At 44.2% G+C, this 16041-nt stretch overlaps 1 protein-coding gene across 1 annotated transcript in view; it reads left to right on the forward strand.

The window, feature by feature from the left end:
* The window catches only part of LOC126999183 (fat-like cadherin-related tumor suppressor homolog), a 42336-nt gene that overhangs the window by 2826 nt on the left and 23469 nt on the right, over window positions 1–16041 (forward strand). The window contains exons 3-17 of the mRNA XM_050861513.1: window positions 56–264; window positions 1225–1369; window positions 2900–3061; window positions 5145–5401; window positions 5708–5842; window positions 5944–6190; window positions 6314–6450; window positions 6551–6671; window positions 6791–7026; window positions 7903–8083; window positions 9048–9245; window positions 10644–10832; window positions 11359–11573; window positions 13228–13365; window positions 14854–14997. Coding sequence (XP_050717470.1) covers window positions 100–264; window positions 1225–1369; window positions 2900–3061; window positions 5145–5401; window positions 5708–5842; window positions 5944–6190; window positions 6314–6450; window positions 6551–6671; window positions 6791–7026; window positions 7903–8083; window positions 9048–9245; window positions 10644–10832; window positions 11359–11573; window positions 13228–13365; window positions 14854–14997 — 2670 coding nt within the window. The 5' untranslated portion in view covers window positions 56–99. The remainder of the gene's footprint in view (window positions 1–55; window positions 265–1224; window positions 1370–2899; window positions 3062–5144; window positions 5402–5707; window positions 5843–5943; window positions 6191–6313; window positions 6451–6550; window positions 6672–6790; window positions 7027–7902; window positions 8084–9047; window positions 9246–10643; window positions 10833–11358; window positions 11574–13227; window positions 13366–14853; window positions 14998–16041) is intronic.

A 16041-nucleotide genomic window follows, 5' to 3' on the forward strand; every position in this document is an offset into this window, starting at 1 on the left:
TCAACTGCTTCCTCATCTTTGCAATTTATACCATACAAACTTCACCCCTTCTCAGGCAACCTATACACTGAGACACCTCTGGATCGGGAGTCCCTGCCCATGCACAGCCTCAAGGTGTCTGTGATGGACGAGGGGGGCCGGGCCAGCTTCACGGCAGTGCGTGTGACGGTCCGTGACAGGAACGACAACCCACCAGTCTTCATGTTGCCAGAGTATCAGGCGAACATCAACACTGACGTGGCTCCCAGGACAACCATTCTCAAGGTGGGGAACACTGGGCAGGGAGGAGTTAGGCCCCGTTCACACTGTGCCGACTCTGGACCATGACAACTGAGTGACTTTTATGCCCCGTTCACACTGTGCCGACTCTGGACCATGACAACTGAGTGACTTTTAAGCCCCGTTCACACTGTGCCGACTCTGGACCATGACAACTGAGTGACTTTTAGGCCCCGTTCACACTGTGCCGACTCTGGACCATGACAACTGAGTGACTTTTAAGCCCCGCTCACACTGTGCCATCTCAGCATCTGGCGATCGTTCCTAGACCTCTCCATCACAGTTAGAGAGGCCAGTGACGCAGATGAAGGAGTTAACAGTGAAGAATAGTTTGAGAATACATGCAGTGGTTCCAGATTACCCTTACCTAGCTATAGATCTTGTTTATTATACTTTCTCCATGCTTGCCATCACAGTTTGGGGCCAGTGACGCAGGTGAACAAGTAAACAGTGGAAAATGCTCTGAGAATACGGGCAGTGGTTCCATGTTACCCTTACCCAGCTATAGATTTCAGTTGTTATACTTTCTCCCTGCCCACCATCACAGTTAGAGAGACCAGTGACGCAGATGAAGAAGTAAACAATGAAAAATAGTCTGAGAATACGGGCAGTGGCTCCATATGTTACCCTTACCTGACTACAGATTTCAGTTATACTTTCTCCCTGCCCACCATCACAGTTAGAGAGGCCAGTGACACAGATGAAGGAGTTAACAGTGAAGAATAGTTTGAGAATACATGCAGTGGTTCCAGATTACCCTTACCTAGCTATAGATCTCGTTTGTTATACTTTCTCCCTGCTCACTTCTTTAGTTAGAGAGGCCAGTGACGCAGATGAAGGAGTTAACAGTGAAGAATAGTTTGAGAATACATGCAGTGGTTCCAGATTACCTTTACCTAGCTTTGGATCTCGTTTGTTATACTTTCCCCATGCTCACCATCACAGGTCGAGGCCAGTGACGCAGATGAAGGGGCAAACAGTGAAGTGAGGTACCGCATGTATGAAGCCAACAGTTCTGAGGCGCTGGAGCTCTTCTCGGTCAACCCCACCACCGGCGAGGTCACCGTGGCGCAGACCATCCACAGCCGAGGTAATTCATCCACTTACTCACGGTGAAGAGTCGGAGTTGAGTCGCCAGAGTCGAACCTAAGTCTTAATATTTCCCTAACATGTTCATTTTCCATTTCTATTTTCTCAGTCATAATTTTTCTTTGTAACAGTTTGTATGTCAGTCTTCTGAGTCTTATTATTTCTCTAACTTGTTCATTTTCTATCTCCATTTCCTCTGTGTTATCAGTTTCCTTTGTAACATTTAGTATTTCCTGCTGCCTCAAAACATTTCCTCCAACAACCTAAGGACCATATTTTTATACATTTCAGTGCCCAAGCTCACATACTTGACAAGGCTTTCGTAGGATTCCTAGGCGTTTCCATGGATACTAGTGGTAGATTGATGAAGCTTTTATAACTTGGACCTGCAAAGCTACTCATTAGAATCCAATTAACCCGTCCGCTGCAATTGGCACGGATTTGGCTTTCACTGGTAGCCTGGTAACATATACTCCCTGTGGGTAGTAGAGTGTTTGTTTCCCATGTGGTATTGGTATGCTGGATATCCCCTCCCAAGGTGCATGACTTTACATTTTTCTTCATTGAATTGTAGCAGCCACTTTTTGTTCCATTCCTGTAGCTTGGTGATGTCTTCTGGTAGGAAATCTGCAGTCAAGGGGTTAACCTGGTAGCAGCAACGGGCCAAATTTCTGGCTTTACCGTGTAGCAGCGATGGGCCAAATTTGTGCCATGATATAAACCCCCCCAAAATAGATGATACATAAACTGATCACAAATGCATTGATATATATTATGAAATGGTTTGTGTGAGAGATGATTTTTTCTCAATTTTCTCGCTAAGAGGGACCAATAAGAAACATGATCCCCGCTGCTTCCCGGGTTAATCTTTCTCAGCCTTTGGAAATACCTGATGTGAGAGTCAGAAGTGTATAATACTGATCTAAGGCGCCTTACACTTCCTGCTGTCTGCTAATGCTCCGCCAGGCTGTGTCATCTTCGTGCACAAGTACTACATCTACCTCTCCAAAATCACACATGCTTTCTTTATATTCTTTACTGATGCGGGTCCGGAGCGTGTCTGGGTTAGGATAGTTACTACAGCGAGCATTTTTATGTCTTGAGCCGTCTGCTTTACTGTAAAAAAAACTGAGCTTGGATGCACAAGTGAGTAGTGGGCTTTTTTTTTTTTTTTTTTTTTTTTACTTGAACTGCTTTCTCTACTGTAAAAAATTTGTTCCACAAGTAGCAGTAAACTGTCAAATTTTTGTATCTTTTTTTGCCTTTTTTTGCCTTTTTTTTTTTCTGTCTCCTTTACTCTAAAAAGTGTGAGTTTGGATGCACAAGTGATTATCGTATATAGAGAGACTGTTCCATTAGTTCCATGAGTAGCAGTGAACTTCCAAATTTTTGTATCTTTTTTTGCCTTTTTTTTTGTTGAGCTGTTTTCTTTACTCTAAAAAGTGTGAGTTTGGATGCACAAGTGATCATCGTATATAGAGAGACTGTTCCATTAGTTCCATAAGTAGCAGTGAACTCCCAAATGTTACAGAAAATGAGGTGTACCAGTTTTTCATCCGTGGCGAGGACAGCGGCTCCCCCCAGCACCACTCCGACGTGCCCGTCACCATCTTCCTGCTGCCCCCTCATGAGAACCCCCCGCACTGCACCAGGAAGTATGCACAGTTCTTCATCAGGGAGGACGCCCCCATCGGTGAGCACCCACAGCTATCAGTAATATGACACACACACACACACACACACACACACACACACATAAAAAAATAAGATAAAATTAAAAAGTCACTGGTAAAATGCATATTATTTAAGAAAATACAAGGAAGGAAACAATATGCAGATCACTTGGCACACACACACACACACACACACACACACACACACACACACACACACACACACACACACACACACCCAGGCATTTGATAAGAGACTAATGTGGAAATTAGAAGATAGAGGAGGATTGGGAGAAAAATGACTATGGATGAAAAATTACCTGACAAACAAAGAAATGAGAACCATGTTGAAAGGTGAGATATCAGAATGGAGAACGGTCACAAGTGACGTTCCACAAGGGTCAGTGTTAGCGAATATTATGTTTTTAATATTTATAGATGATATGCTAGAAAAAGTAAAGAGTTACAAGGGTATGTTTGCAGATGACGCCAAACTGCTTAGAAAAATAAGAGATGATGATGATGATTGTAATAAACTACAGGAAGATTCCAATGAGATACAAGAATGGAGTAAAAAATGGGAAATGAAGTTCAATGAAAAGAATTGTCACACAATGAAAATGGGCAAGAGTAAAATAGAGCAAGTGGAGTGTGTAGGATGGGAGGGACAATCATCGATACAGTGAAGGAAGAAAAAGACTTAGGGATTATAATACAAGATACACTGACATCTGAGAAGCACATAAATGAGATATTTGGAGAAACATATATACCGTATTTCCCGCTGTATAAGACGCACCGACGTATAAGACACACCTATAATTTGGCAAGATATATTAAAAAAATAAATAAAAAATTTCCCTGAACTTAATGTGTGTGCAGTATTACATTTGGCCACCTTACTTACAATTATGACTGTAGTACCGTATGTTGCTTTGTGTCCATCTCTGTGTTCAAAGTTGTTCCACTGTTTGTTGAAGTATTACAGTGCTCTTACCCCGAGCAGCTGTGACTTTGAAATGGTAAACAAAAGGGTTGGTTGGTAAATTCACTCACTGCACAGTGTGCAGGCGGTAACTTTCATTGTGCTACTGAAGGAACTAATCACACGGGGATGCTACGTTCGATGGGCCATCTTGGTCTTGATCTTGACTTTCAGGGACTGTATAACTACTTTCAAGTAGAAATAGATGTTGATTAACCCCTTAATGACGATGATGCTGCTGGCATCATATAGTTCTATCAGACATGGGCAACGAGCATGACGCCAGCGCTGGAGAGTGAGAAGCTTTCCAAAATTTGAAGGGCGCGTGTAACTATAGGTCTCTGTTGATGCTGAGTGACTAACTGGCACCTCTTTGTTCTTGCAATGTCCCCCACCACCATTCCGTGCAAAAAATAGTCTACAGTTCCTGCCTACACATCATGGCGTCTGTAGAGCAATTCTGTTCCCTCAGCCGTCCTTTTTTGGCGGAATTCCAGCTAAACGGTCTGTCCAAATAATAATCTGATTTCACAGTTGAATTATACGGATGATTCTCTACAACTTTTATTCAATGCGATTCATTCCAGAATGAATAAACTACAAAAATTTGCAAAAAATATTTTTCGAGTTTCACTGCAACTTTGGCTCTCCGTAGGCATTAAATTTCCGGGTCAAAGTGGAATGGAAGTGTTGGATAGAAGTGATTTAATCGAGACTGAAGGGAGGAGGCAACTAAGAGGACACTGTAAGAAATTGTGAAAGAGGACTTGTTTGAAAGACCTAAAGAAGTTCAGTTTTCCATACAGGAGTGTGGATACATGGAATGGACTTAGCAAAGACGTTGTTGAAGCAAGCAGTGTCCATAAAATGAAGGAAATTCTGGACAAATATAGAGTGGGAGACAGGACTGACTGAGATTGAGCTCTGGCCATGTATACTACAAATAAGTAAATACAAATAGGTAAATACACACACAGACACATTACAGTACTGGGAAATCATACACTCATTTCCTCAGATAACACATACTAGCACACACATCACAATCTGCACCTCATAACATTCTGGCCCCAGCTAGCCACCTTCTGTATGCTCAAGGTCTTGCCTTGTGTTGGCAGGCAATGTGATCACGTCCCTGTGGATGGCGGGGCCACAGTCAGTGCAGTACTTGATCATGGTGGACGAGGGCATGAAGGCAGCCAGTGAGGAGAGGGAGTCTGGGGAGAGTTCAGGGCCCTTCACCGTGACCTCCACTGGCCTGGTGGTGGTGCACAGGGCCCTGGACCATGAGCGGCGACGCACACATCACATCAGCGTCACCAACCGTACACTGACCACGCCGCCCACGGTGGACTACATGACCATCTCTGTGGTGGTGAGTTTATGGCAGGAAGCAGCAAGTTTTGGTCTCTTGTCTGTATTGTTGATTAGGGTTTGGATTATGGGCTGAAATGAGGGTCAATGAAAGACGTTTTAATATATTGGTCTTGAACTGATTGGGTCTTGCTCTGGCATGACCAACAGGTGATGGATGTGAATGATGGCAGAGTGCATGAAGTTTTGATCTCTTATCCTTATGGTTGATTACGGTTTGGATTTTGGGCTGAAATGACAGTCAAAGAAAGACATTTTAATTTATGGATTTTGAATTGGTTGGGTCTTGTTCTGGAATGACCAACAGGTGATGGACGTGAATGACTGCCCTCCACGCTTCTCTGAGTCCGGCTACACAGCCCTGGTGGCCGAGAACAGCGAGGTGGGCGCCACCGTCACCATCCTCACGGCCACTGATGACGATGAAGGAAACCATGGCCAGGTAAATGTTGCCTGTGTCACCATGTTATTTTCAGTCCATGAAAACATTCCTCAGAATAAATTATTAAATGTCTGCTCTGCTCTCTGCTCTTCCCTCCTCAGATCCAGTACAGCCTCGGCCCCAATGAAAGCGCTGTAGTGAAGTCAACGTTCCGCATTGATCCACACACCGGGACGCTGACCCTGGCGGCCCCGCTGGACCGCGAGACCATGGCCCAGTACTCCTTCACCGTCACTGCCACTGACGGGGGCCCCAAGCCTCTGTCCACCAGCACAAGAGTCACTGTACTGGTCAAGGACTACAACGACAACCCTCCAGTGTTCACCAAAGACACTTACGTCACTGCTGGTGAGGCACTACAAGGGTTTTATAGATAAATGATTGACAGGAAATTGATTTTCTCTGTAATATGTCATTGGCTGTGAAGGTTTTATATATCTACATTGCCAAATTAATTTTGTTTGACGCCAGTGCCTGAGGACACCGCCACGGGCACGGCGGTGGTGGAGCTCAGCGTGACGGACGCCGACGAGTCCGTGGCCGAACTTGACTTCTTCATTACCGGCGGCGACCCTGACGGCCAATTCCTGGTGCACGCCTCAGGGGAGGTGGGTGGGAGGGATGGTGAGAGACAACAACAATGGTGACCTGCCAACAACGAAACTGTTCCTTAACGAGAGAGTCACGGTGCTGTGGTCCATATTCCAGGTGTACGTGGCCGGTGAGCTGGACCGGGAGAGGCAGGCCGAGTACACCCTCACCGTCACCGTCACCGACGGGAAGTTTACGGCCAACACGACTGTTACTGTGACAGTCATCGACATCAACGGTTGGTGACAGTATAGTCTTGCCTGAGATGATAATGGATAATGTATGGTAATAGATCATGAATTAAGTAAGCAGAGTGTCTAGCACTTCTGTGACTCACACCGGTGTGCTTCACGACAGACAACGGTCCAGTGTGCAAGGAGCCAATCTACCGCCGGGAGATCTCCGAGGACACCACCCCAGGCACCCATGTGGCCTCTGTTGTGTCCTGGGATGCCGATGAAGGCACTGCTGCCCGGAGCCGCTACATTCTCACCGGGGACAGCGCCCACCACTTCAGTATTGACCAGCTGAATGGCCACGTGGCCACAGCCACCCAGCTGGACAGAGAGGCACGGGACCACTACCACCTCACTGTAAGTATTCACACACACACACACACACACACACACACACACACACACACATAAAAAAAGGCTATCAGAAAGCTGGAAAGGATACAGAGAATTGCAACTTAAATGGTCTCAGAACTCTCAAATATGATGTATGAAGACAGATTGAAGGAGATGGACTTGACGACACTGGAACAAAGAAGGGAGAGAGATCTGATCATGCTGTAGGCTATAGGTTGGTAAATAAGTTTGATGAGGTGGATAGAGATGATATCTTCTTAACTGCGAGAATGCATGGGCTGAGAGGACATAGGGAGAAACTTAATAAAGGAACCTGTTTGAGTGACTTAAAACAAGTATAGTTTTCCACATAGAAGTGTTAACACCTGGAACAGTTTGCGGGGAGAAGTGGTGGAGGTGAACAGTGTCCAACAATTGAAGGGAAGGTTGGATAAATGTAGATATGGAGACGGGACTGTTAGAGCTTAGCTCGGGCCTGGTAGACTACAAATAGGTAAATACACACACACACACACACACACACACACACACACACATAGCAAGAAATTGAGAAAGGAGACTTGTTTGAAAGACATAAAGAAGTACAGTTTTCCATACTGAAGTGTGAATATATATATGAAATGGACTAAACAAAGACATTGTTGAAGCGGGCAGTGTCCAAAAAATGAAGGAAAAGTTGGACAAATATAGATTGGGAGACAGGACTATCTGAGCTTGAGTTCAGGCCCTGTACACTACAAATAGGTAAATACACACACAAACACACACTGGCCTTTCATGGCTCAATAATAATAGTAATAACAATATTAATACTAGTTGTAGCCAGGTTAGGGTAATGGTGCCTATGATGAGTCCAAAACTCCGGGTGTGACTGTCCAGGTTGTGGTGGAGGACTGGGAGCACAAGGCCTGGCAGTGTGAGGTGGTGGTGGAGGTCCTGGTGACGGACACCAACGACAACCCCCCGTCCTTCTCCCTGGCCACCCACGCCGCCACCCTGCTGGAGGACGCGCCCATCAACACCATCGTCCTCAAGATGTCTGCCACGGACCCTGACCTTGGTAAAGGCTTTGTTGTGGCAGGGGATCAGGTCTGGGTTTTTTTTTTTACATCAAGAGAGGCAGCTCAGGGGCACAAATCTCACTCTCTTTTCCCTTGCTGTTCATGCCCCTCACAAAAAACATGGGTATTAGGGCTTTTATGCTGTTCTGTGAGGCTCATGATCAGTAATGTACGTGTGATAATGATAATGAGAATAATAATGATCATAATAATTAGACTCATAGCACTCGGAGAGTGCACACCTCCGCCAAAGATCATCTTGAAAATTGGTATGGGCATCAACTGTGACCTTATGCATCATATGGAAGCATTTGTTTCGAAATTTAATGAAATTCTTTTTTTTTTTTTTTTTTTTTCTCTGACCCAGGCAAACTTTTTGAGGTCAAAGGTCAAGGTCAAGGCCATGCAAGGTGCATCATATGGAAGCATTTGTTTCGAAATTTGATGTTTCTTTTTTTTTTTTTTTTTTTTTTTACTGACCTTGAGCAAACTTTTGGAGGTCAAGGTCAAAGGTCAAGATCAAGGCTGTTCAAGGTGCGTCTTTCCATGCGCTAAAATATGAACCAAGTCTGAAGTCTATGATGAGAACTGAAGTTATGGCCAAAAATATGTAAATCTGACGTTTTGTGCGACCTTGCCCTTGACCTTTGACATAAAAAAAATTAATGGGTTCTATTCTGGATGGACATGAAGCTTCCCTGAAAAATTGGTTGAAATATCCACAAAATTGTGCACAGGAGACTGTGACCTTTGACAAAAAATTTAATGGTTTCTATTCTGGATGGACACGAAACTTCCCTGAAAAATTGGTTGAGATATCCACAAAATTGTGCACAGGAGACTGCTCACAAACAAACAAACAAATAAACATACCGACCGGACCGAAAGTATAACCTCCTCCCAACTTCGTTGGCGGAGGTAATAATAATAATAAGAAGAAGAACGTCTCCTCTGTACCCCCAGGTATCAATCGACGGCTGCTGTACAACTTTGTGGACTCAGCGGAGGGCCACTTCGCCATTGACGAGATGGAGGGTGTGGTCAGCCTGGCCCGGCCCCTGGACCGTGAGACAAGGGACTCCTACAGCCTGACAGTGCGCGCCGTGGACCAGGGAAACCCACCGCTGTCATCCACCACGCAGCTCATCGTCACAGTCTCAGGTTTGTGACGTGCCGCTGCCCTGCACTGCCCTCCCAAAGTGTCTTGTGGGGCATAAGTAGGTACCAGTGGAGGTGCATGGGCCATTAGAGACACACTTATTACAAAAATCTGTCATACACAAACTAGTACCCAAAACAGAACAAATCTATCATAAAATACCAAAAAGCTTAGGATATTTTTTTTGTCTCTAACCCTGTTGCTGCGGGGATCATGTTTCTTATAGGCCGCTCTAAGCAAAATAAAGAGAAAAAATCATCACTCATGCAAATCATTATATTATATATATAAACCCATTTGTGATCAGTTTATGCATCCTATATTTTTTGGATTTTATATCAAGGCAAAAATTTGGCCTGTCGCTGGTACGCGGTAAACCATAAGCTTGGCCCGTCGCTGCTACTGAGCTAATGGAGCATGCGTCTACATTGGTTCTCATGTCCTAAGCCTTTCTAGTTTAAGACAAGAGTGGATTCCAACAGAGGATCAGATTTATGCTTAAATCCATGTTTTATATTACCCAATTTACTCAAACAGGTTTTCCTAATCATCATCATCATCATCATTTCGTTTAAAGTCCGTTTTCACTCTTCATGAGTGGTTGGACGGTTTATGGCTCATAAATCGAGCCATTTTCAGTTTTTGGCGCAAGATTTTCTGGGTGCATGCCCTTGCACACCCAACCACTTATTTTAAATGGTGGCCCTAGCCTTTGCCTGAACGAAACAGGCAAACCCTACAAGGCAGCAGGAGCAGGGGGCTATGAAGTTTACCACCCGCTATTTCACCCGTAGCTGGAACTGGATGGCCATTGACTCTAATAAACATGAGTTCATCTGCCCTTAGAATGGTCTTGATTTTAATCCACCTGGGGGTCCAGCACACCCTCCTCACTGGTCCAAAACAAAACCAGTGGGGTTGCCGGTTTAGCCGCTGACTACCCGACCCTGCGGCTGGTTGTACTGTGTTACATGTTACCAGTAGCAGAGCACTACCTTAACTGCCCTGACCAGACAGACAGATTTTCCTAATGGTAGTCTCTATCCATAAGTCACGATTGAGAAGATATGTTTAAAGGAACCATTCCATCATGCCCTCGTTAGATTGACCATTGAGTCTTCACAAAATAAAGTGTCCTGCCAACAGTAATCAACAGCAATCAGAGTTTACTTGCATGAAAAAAAATAGTTGCTTTGATGTTTATGTTTAAAACCTCAAGGAATAATCAATTCTTCAAACTTAGTCTCACTGATATCATTTGGAAGGCCAAGTTTATTTGTATTTTAGATAATGAGTCCATCCTCCATATATTTTTGAGCCTCTGTCCCGTATATCTGCATTATGATCTCTTCTTGTACGAGAATGCTTCAAAGCAAGGCTGTGAGCTCCATCCCCCACAGATGTGAATGATAATGCTCCTGAGTTTGTGAGGAAACTCCACGAAACTTCCGTGGCAGAGAACACGGCCGTGGGGACAGAAGTCCTGCGGGTCATGGCCACCTCAAGGGACATCGGCATCAATGCAGAAATCTCTTACTCCCTTCAGCACACCACGCTGGAGGAGTACCTGCACATCCACCCAAAGACTGGTACACTTGTGATCAACACCCTTTTTTTTTTTTTTTTTTTTTCCCCAGAGTCCAAATCATTCTGCAATATATATATATATATATATATATATATATATATATATATATATATATATATATATATATATATATATATATATATATATATATATCAGTAGGTTGTTATAGTTCAACTCAGCCATGAAGTCAGTTTGGGCAGGGTGTTCGGGGAGTTCCCTGGCCATAGCATCAAATCTTATTTACTGTATACTGAATACTTGATACACAATTTCAAATAGTATGTAGATAACACATGAGGGAGGGAGTGATGTATTTGGGATGATGCGGCAGCGCTGTGAGGAGGTTCGGGCCCCACCCAGACTGACTTCATGCTGGTGTCAGACGATAGTTTAATTTCACCACTGAAAACTGAATTAGTCTCTTTGGCTGGTGTGTGTGTGTGTGTGTGTGTGTGTGTGTGTGTGTGTGTGTGTGTGTGTGATGTTCTCATTCCCTGCAAGTCCCTCATGACCCACCACTGCCACAGGTGTGATAAGCATTGGCGCCGAGGTGGACTTTGAGCGCATACAACAGGTGGTGGTGACAGTAGTGGCCACAGACGGGGGTGTGCCGCCTCTGTCCGCCACGGCCTTGGTCAACCTAACAATCACTGATGTGAATGACAACTCCCCGGTGTTCACGCTGCCCACCTACACCGCCACAGTCAGGGAAGACGCTCTGCAAGGCGCCAGCGTGGTGCAGGTAAGCAAGTGCCTCCTTCGTCTCATCTGACCTCCATGCACTCCCTTTCTTCCCTCCACCACACACCCTGTACCCAACAGCCTTCTCATTTACCCTAGTCACTAAATCCTTAACTGCTAAATAGGTCTCAGGAAGGAGGTAATACAGTGAAAGAAAGGCTGTTGCAGAGTGTACCAGTGAGCAGGATAAAAGAATGCATATGCTGGTTGAGGAGATAAGTGAACCCAGATGTCTTTACTTGCTGCTGGTGTCACTTAGCTTATGGAGAGAAGTAAAGGTGGGAATCAAAATCGTTCTCTCTGTGTGCACCGTTTGATAGTGGGAAACTTGACATACCTGGTGCAGTGTTTCAGTTCCCTCTTCCACTCACCCTGTACCCAATAACTTCCTCAGTTACCCTAACCACTAAATCCTTAACTGCTGAATAAGTATCAGGAAGGAGGTAATAGTACAATGAAAGAAAGGCTGTTGCAGAGTGTACCAGCAAACAGGATAAAAGAATGAATATCCTGGTTAAGTAGAAAATTGAACCCAGACGTCTTTACTTGCTGCTGGTGTCACTAAGCTTATGGAGAGCAGTGAAGGTGGGAATCAAAAGCATCCTTTCTGTGTGTGTGCCGGATGATACTGAGGAACATGACACACCTGGTGCAGCGCTTCACTTGATGGTGGCATTAGTCACCAACACATGGCCACTTAGGAGTTTTGGAATAGTTTATTTTTTCCTTCTTTCTTCTTTTTCCTTTTTCTTTTCTTCTTCATTTTCTTCATCTTCTTTTTCTTCTTCTTTTTCTCTTTCCTCTTTTTCTTCTTTTACTTCTTTTGCTTCTCCTTTCATATTCTTCTTTCTTCTCCCCCTCCTCCTCCTTCCTCTTCCTCTTCCTCCTTTTCCTTTTTCTCTTCATTTTCTCAAGTACATTCATATCCACAACTTTTCATAACGTTATTGCTAATGTTAAAACTACTGCAGGTTCTATTTTCCTCTGCACTCTCATTATCCCATCTGCTGCGATTGGTACGAATTTGGCCTTCACTGGTAGCCTGGTAACACATACTCCCAGGTCTTTCTCTGCCTCTGTGGTGGATAGTGGAGTATTTCCCATGTGGTATTGGTGTGCTGGATATCCCTTCACTGGTAGCCTGGTAACATATGCCATGCCCCAAGAGCATATTTTTCCTTTTTCCTATTCTCCAACACGACCTCTGCATGTATCAAAACACACGAGAAATTAATCAAGACGAGGAGAAGGTATTCGCCGGCTGCCTGGGATTGAACCCGCGACCAGCGTGACGGGAGAGCCACTCCCTACCGAGTCGGCCAAAGAGGTGCCCCCACTCGCCAAGTGGGTTATGGGAAGCTCCCTTATCAGACCTAGTCGCCGCATTACACATATACTCCCAGGTCTTTCTCTGCCTCCGTGGTGGATGGTGGAGTGTTTCCCATGTGGTATTGGTGTGCTGGATATCCCCTCCCAAGATGCAGGACTTAACATTTTTCTTCATTGAATTGTAGCAGCCACTTTTTGTTCCATCCCTGTAGCTTGGTGATGTCTTCTGGTAGGAAATCCACAGTCAAGAGGTTAGCAAACTAAAAGCGACCCACAACTACACTAATGTGACTTTACGAATGACAACTTTTTTCCCTTCACCGCAGGTCTCAGCCAGCGACGTGGACCATGGCGTGAACAGCCTCGTCCGCTACAGCATCAGGGCGGGAAACGAAGACCACTGCTTCACTATTGATGACGACACCGGCATCATCACTGTCATCAAGAAACTGGACAGGGAAAAGGTAAGTAACTAGGATCATATTTTTAGGTATAGCATTCTCATGATGTAATAACTTTCCTTATCCAAATAATATTGCTGTCTGCTAGTTTCTGTCCTGTTGGCCGTATAATTCAACATGCCCTGCGACCCAAATACAGATGATAGTGGCTTTGCAGCACTCTACTCGTATCTCTCCTGGATAAACGTCTCTTCCATCTTCTTTTCTGTTACCCTCCAACACTTGATGTTATGCCCTTTTGCAATTCTGAGCTCCTTTTATCTTTGTTCTCATTGTCCTGTGACCTGAATGTAGTTGATAGTGGCTTTGCAGCGCTGTACTCATGTCTCTCCTGGCTAAATACCTCTTCCATCTTCTTTTTTTGTTACCTTCCAAGACTATTGATTTTATACCCTTTCAAAACTCTTAAGCTCCTTTCTGTTGCCATTGCCCTGTGACCCAAATTCAGTTGATAGTAGCTTTGCATCTTTCTACTCCTATCTCTCCTGGCTAAATGTCTCTTCCATCTCTTCTTTTTTGTTACTCCAAGACTTGATGTTATGCCCTTAGCAACTCACAGCTCCTTTTGTCCTTCCTGTTCTCATTGCCCTGTGACCCAATTACAGTTGATAGTGACCTTTAACCCGGTAGCAGCGGGGATCATGTTTCTTAATGGTCCCTCTAAGCGAGAAAAATGAGAAAAAATCATCACTCACACAAACCATTTCATAATATATATCAGAGCATTTGTAATCAGTTTATGTATCATCTATTTTGGGGGGTTTATATCATGGCACAAATTTGGCCCGTCGCTGCTACACGGTAAAGCCACAGATTTGGCCCGTCGCTGCTACCGGGTTAACCTCCCTCCTCATACTTTCTCAGGCTAAATACCTCTTCTGTCTCTTCTCTTTTGTTACTTTCCGAGGCTTGATTATTATATATAGCTCCTTTTTTTCTTTTCTTCTCTCATTGCCTTGCCACCCAAATATAGTTGATAGTGGCCTTTAACCTCCCTCCTCATACCTTCCTAGGCCAAATACCTCTTCCATCTTCTTTTGTGACCTTCCAAGACTGTTGATGTTATACCCTTAGCAGCTTAATGGCAGCTCCTTTTTGCCTTTCGTTTTTACTGGCCTTGGGTTACATATATTCCCAGTAAGAAAGTAATTGTGATATCAAATCCTTTGTGTTGTTGGAAATTTAAATCAGGCATGTCAAGACAGTTCCTAAATTATCATACAAAGCTGATTTAATTGATTTTGAACTTTTTTTCTTTTTCTTCTTCTTTCGCTTCTTGTCATTATTATTATTTTTTTCTTCTTGCTTCATCATTCTTCTTCTTTCTTCCTCTTCTTCTTTGTCTTTTATTTCCTTTCTAATTCTTCTCCCCTTATTCGGTTTCCCTTCTTTATTTTCGTTTTCTTCTTTCCTTTTCTTCTTCTTTTCATTTCTTCATCTTATTCCTCCTCCTCCTCCTCCTCCTCCTCTTCTTTTTCGTCACCTCCTCAGGTCGCAAAGTACCAGTTGACGCTGGGTGCCAGGGACTTGGGCACACCCAGCAACACTGCCATGGCTCAGGTCGTGATCCAGGTGGGCGACGTCAACGACAATGCACCCAAGTTCACGCAAGACAACTATACCGTGGTCGTGCAGGTGAGGCGAGAGGGTAGTGGCGGCTACGTAGCACATCAAGTTCATTGTACAAGATTTTCCTCCTCCAAAGCCATACTGTTTGTCCGTCAATCTGTTGTCTCTCCAGATAGTTCATCCATTTAACTTTGATCAACCTTTCACAGATCTTCACCACCACACTTGTCAAAGAGACTACCCTGTAGTTCCCAGAGTCTTCCCGGCATCCTCCTTTGTGAATTGGAATAATGTCTGCTCACTTCCAGTCTGCTGGGACCTTACCTTCTGCTAGAGAGCTGACTATGACACATTGGATCTTATCAGCTAATTCCTTACTGCACTCCCTTAGACCCAGCCTGACACACCATCCGGCCCTAGTACCTTCCTCACGTCCAGACCTTCCATTAATCCTTCCACCTCTTGTACTGAAACTTGTCTTCCTTCCAGGTACTCCACACTTTCTTCTCTTCCTTCTTGTCCATTAAAGTCACTCTCCCTTGTAAACACTGCCTGAAAAAAAACATTCACCCAGACTCTAGATTCTAGGATCAAAGGTGAGCTCAGGGGGGCAGCATGAGCCAATGCGAGATGGCACCACTATAAACACTTGCCTGCGCCACAATGGGCTGGGGCCGACCATCAGGCCCCACCAAGAAAGCCTACCAGCGCCATAGGTGAAAACGTAAAAAAAAAGATAAATAAATAAGATAAAGAATAAAAAATCATAACTTCCACCATTGCTGCAGCATCCTCGTACTTTTCAGCGTCCACCTTAAGTTTATTTATTTCTTCGTTGTTATTCAGCTTGCTATTGACATATCTATAAAATAATTTCAGCTGTGCTTTAAAATTTTCTAGTAGCCTACATTTCTCAAGTAGTTTCTCTGTTCCTCTCTTCATTCATTTCACTTTTTTTTACATCAAAGGATATGGCTCAAGGGCAACAAAAAGAGTACAAAAAAAAAGCCTGCTACTTGCCGCTCCCACAAAACTAAAAAGTAAAGAGTAGCCAAAAGAGAGGTCAATTTCGGGTGGAGAGGTGTCTTGATACACTCTTCTTGAAAGAGG

This window comes from Eriocheir sinensis, chromosome 16 (genome assembly GCF_024679095.1).
Source record: "Eriocheir sinensis breed Jianghai 21 chromosome 16, ASM2467909v1, whole genome shotgun sequence".
Taxonomy (NCBI): Eukaryota; Metazoa; Arthropoda; class Malacostraca; order Decapoda; family Varunidae; genus Eriocheir; species Eriocheir sinensis.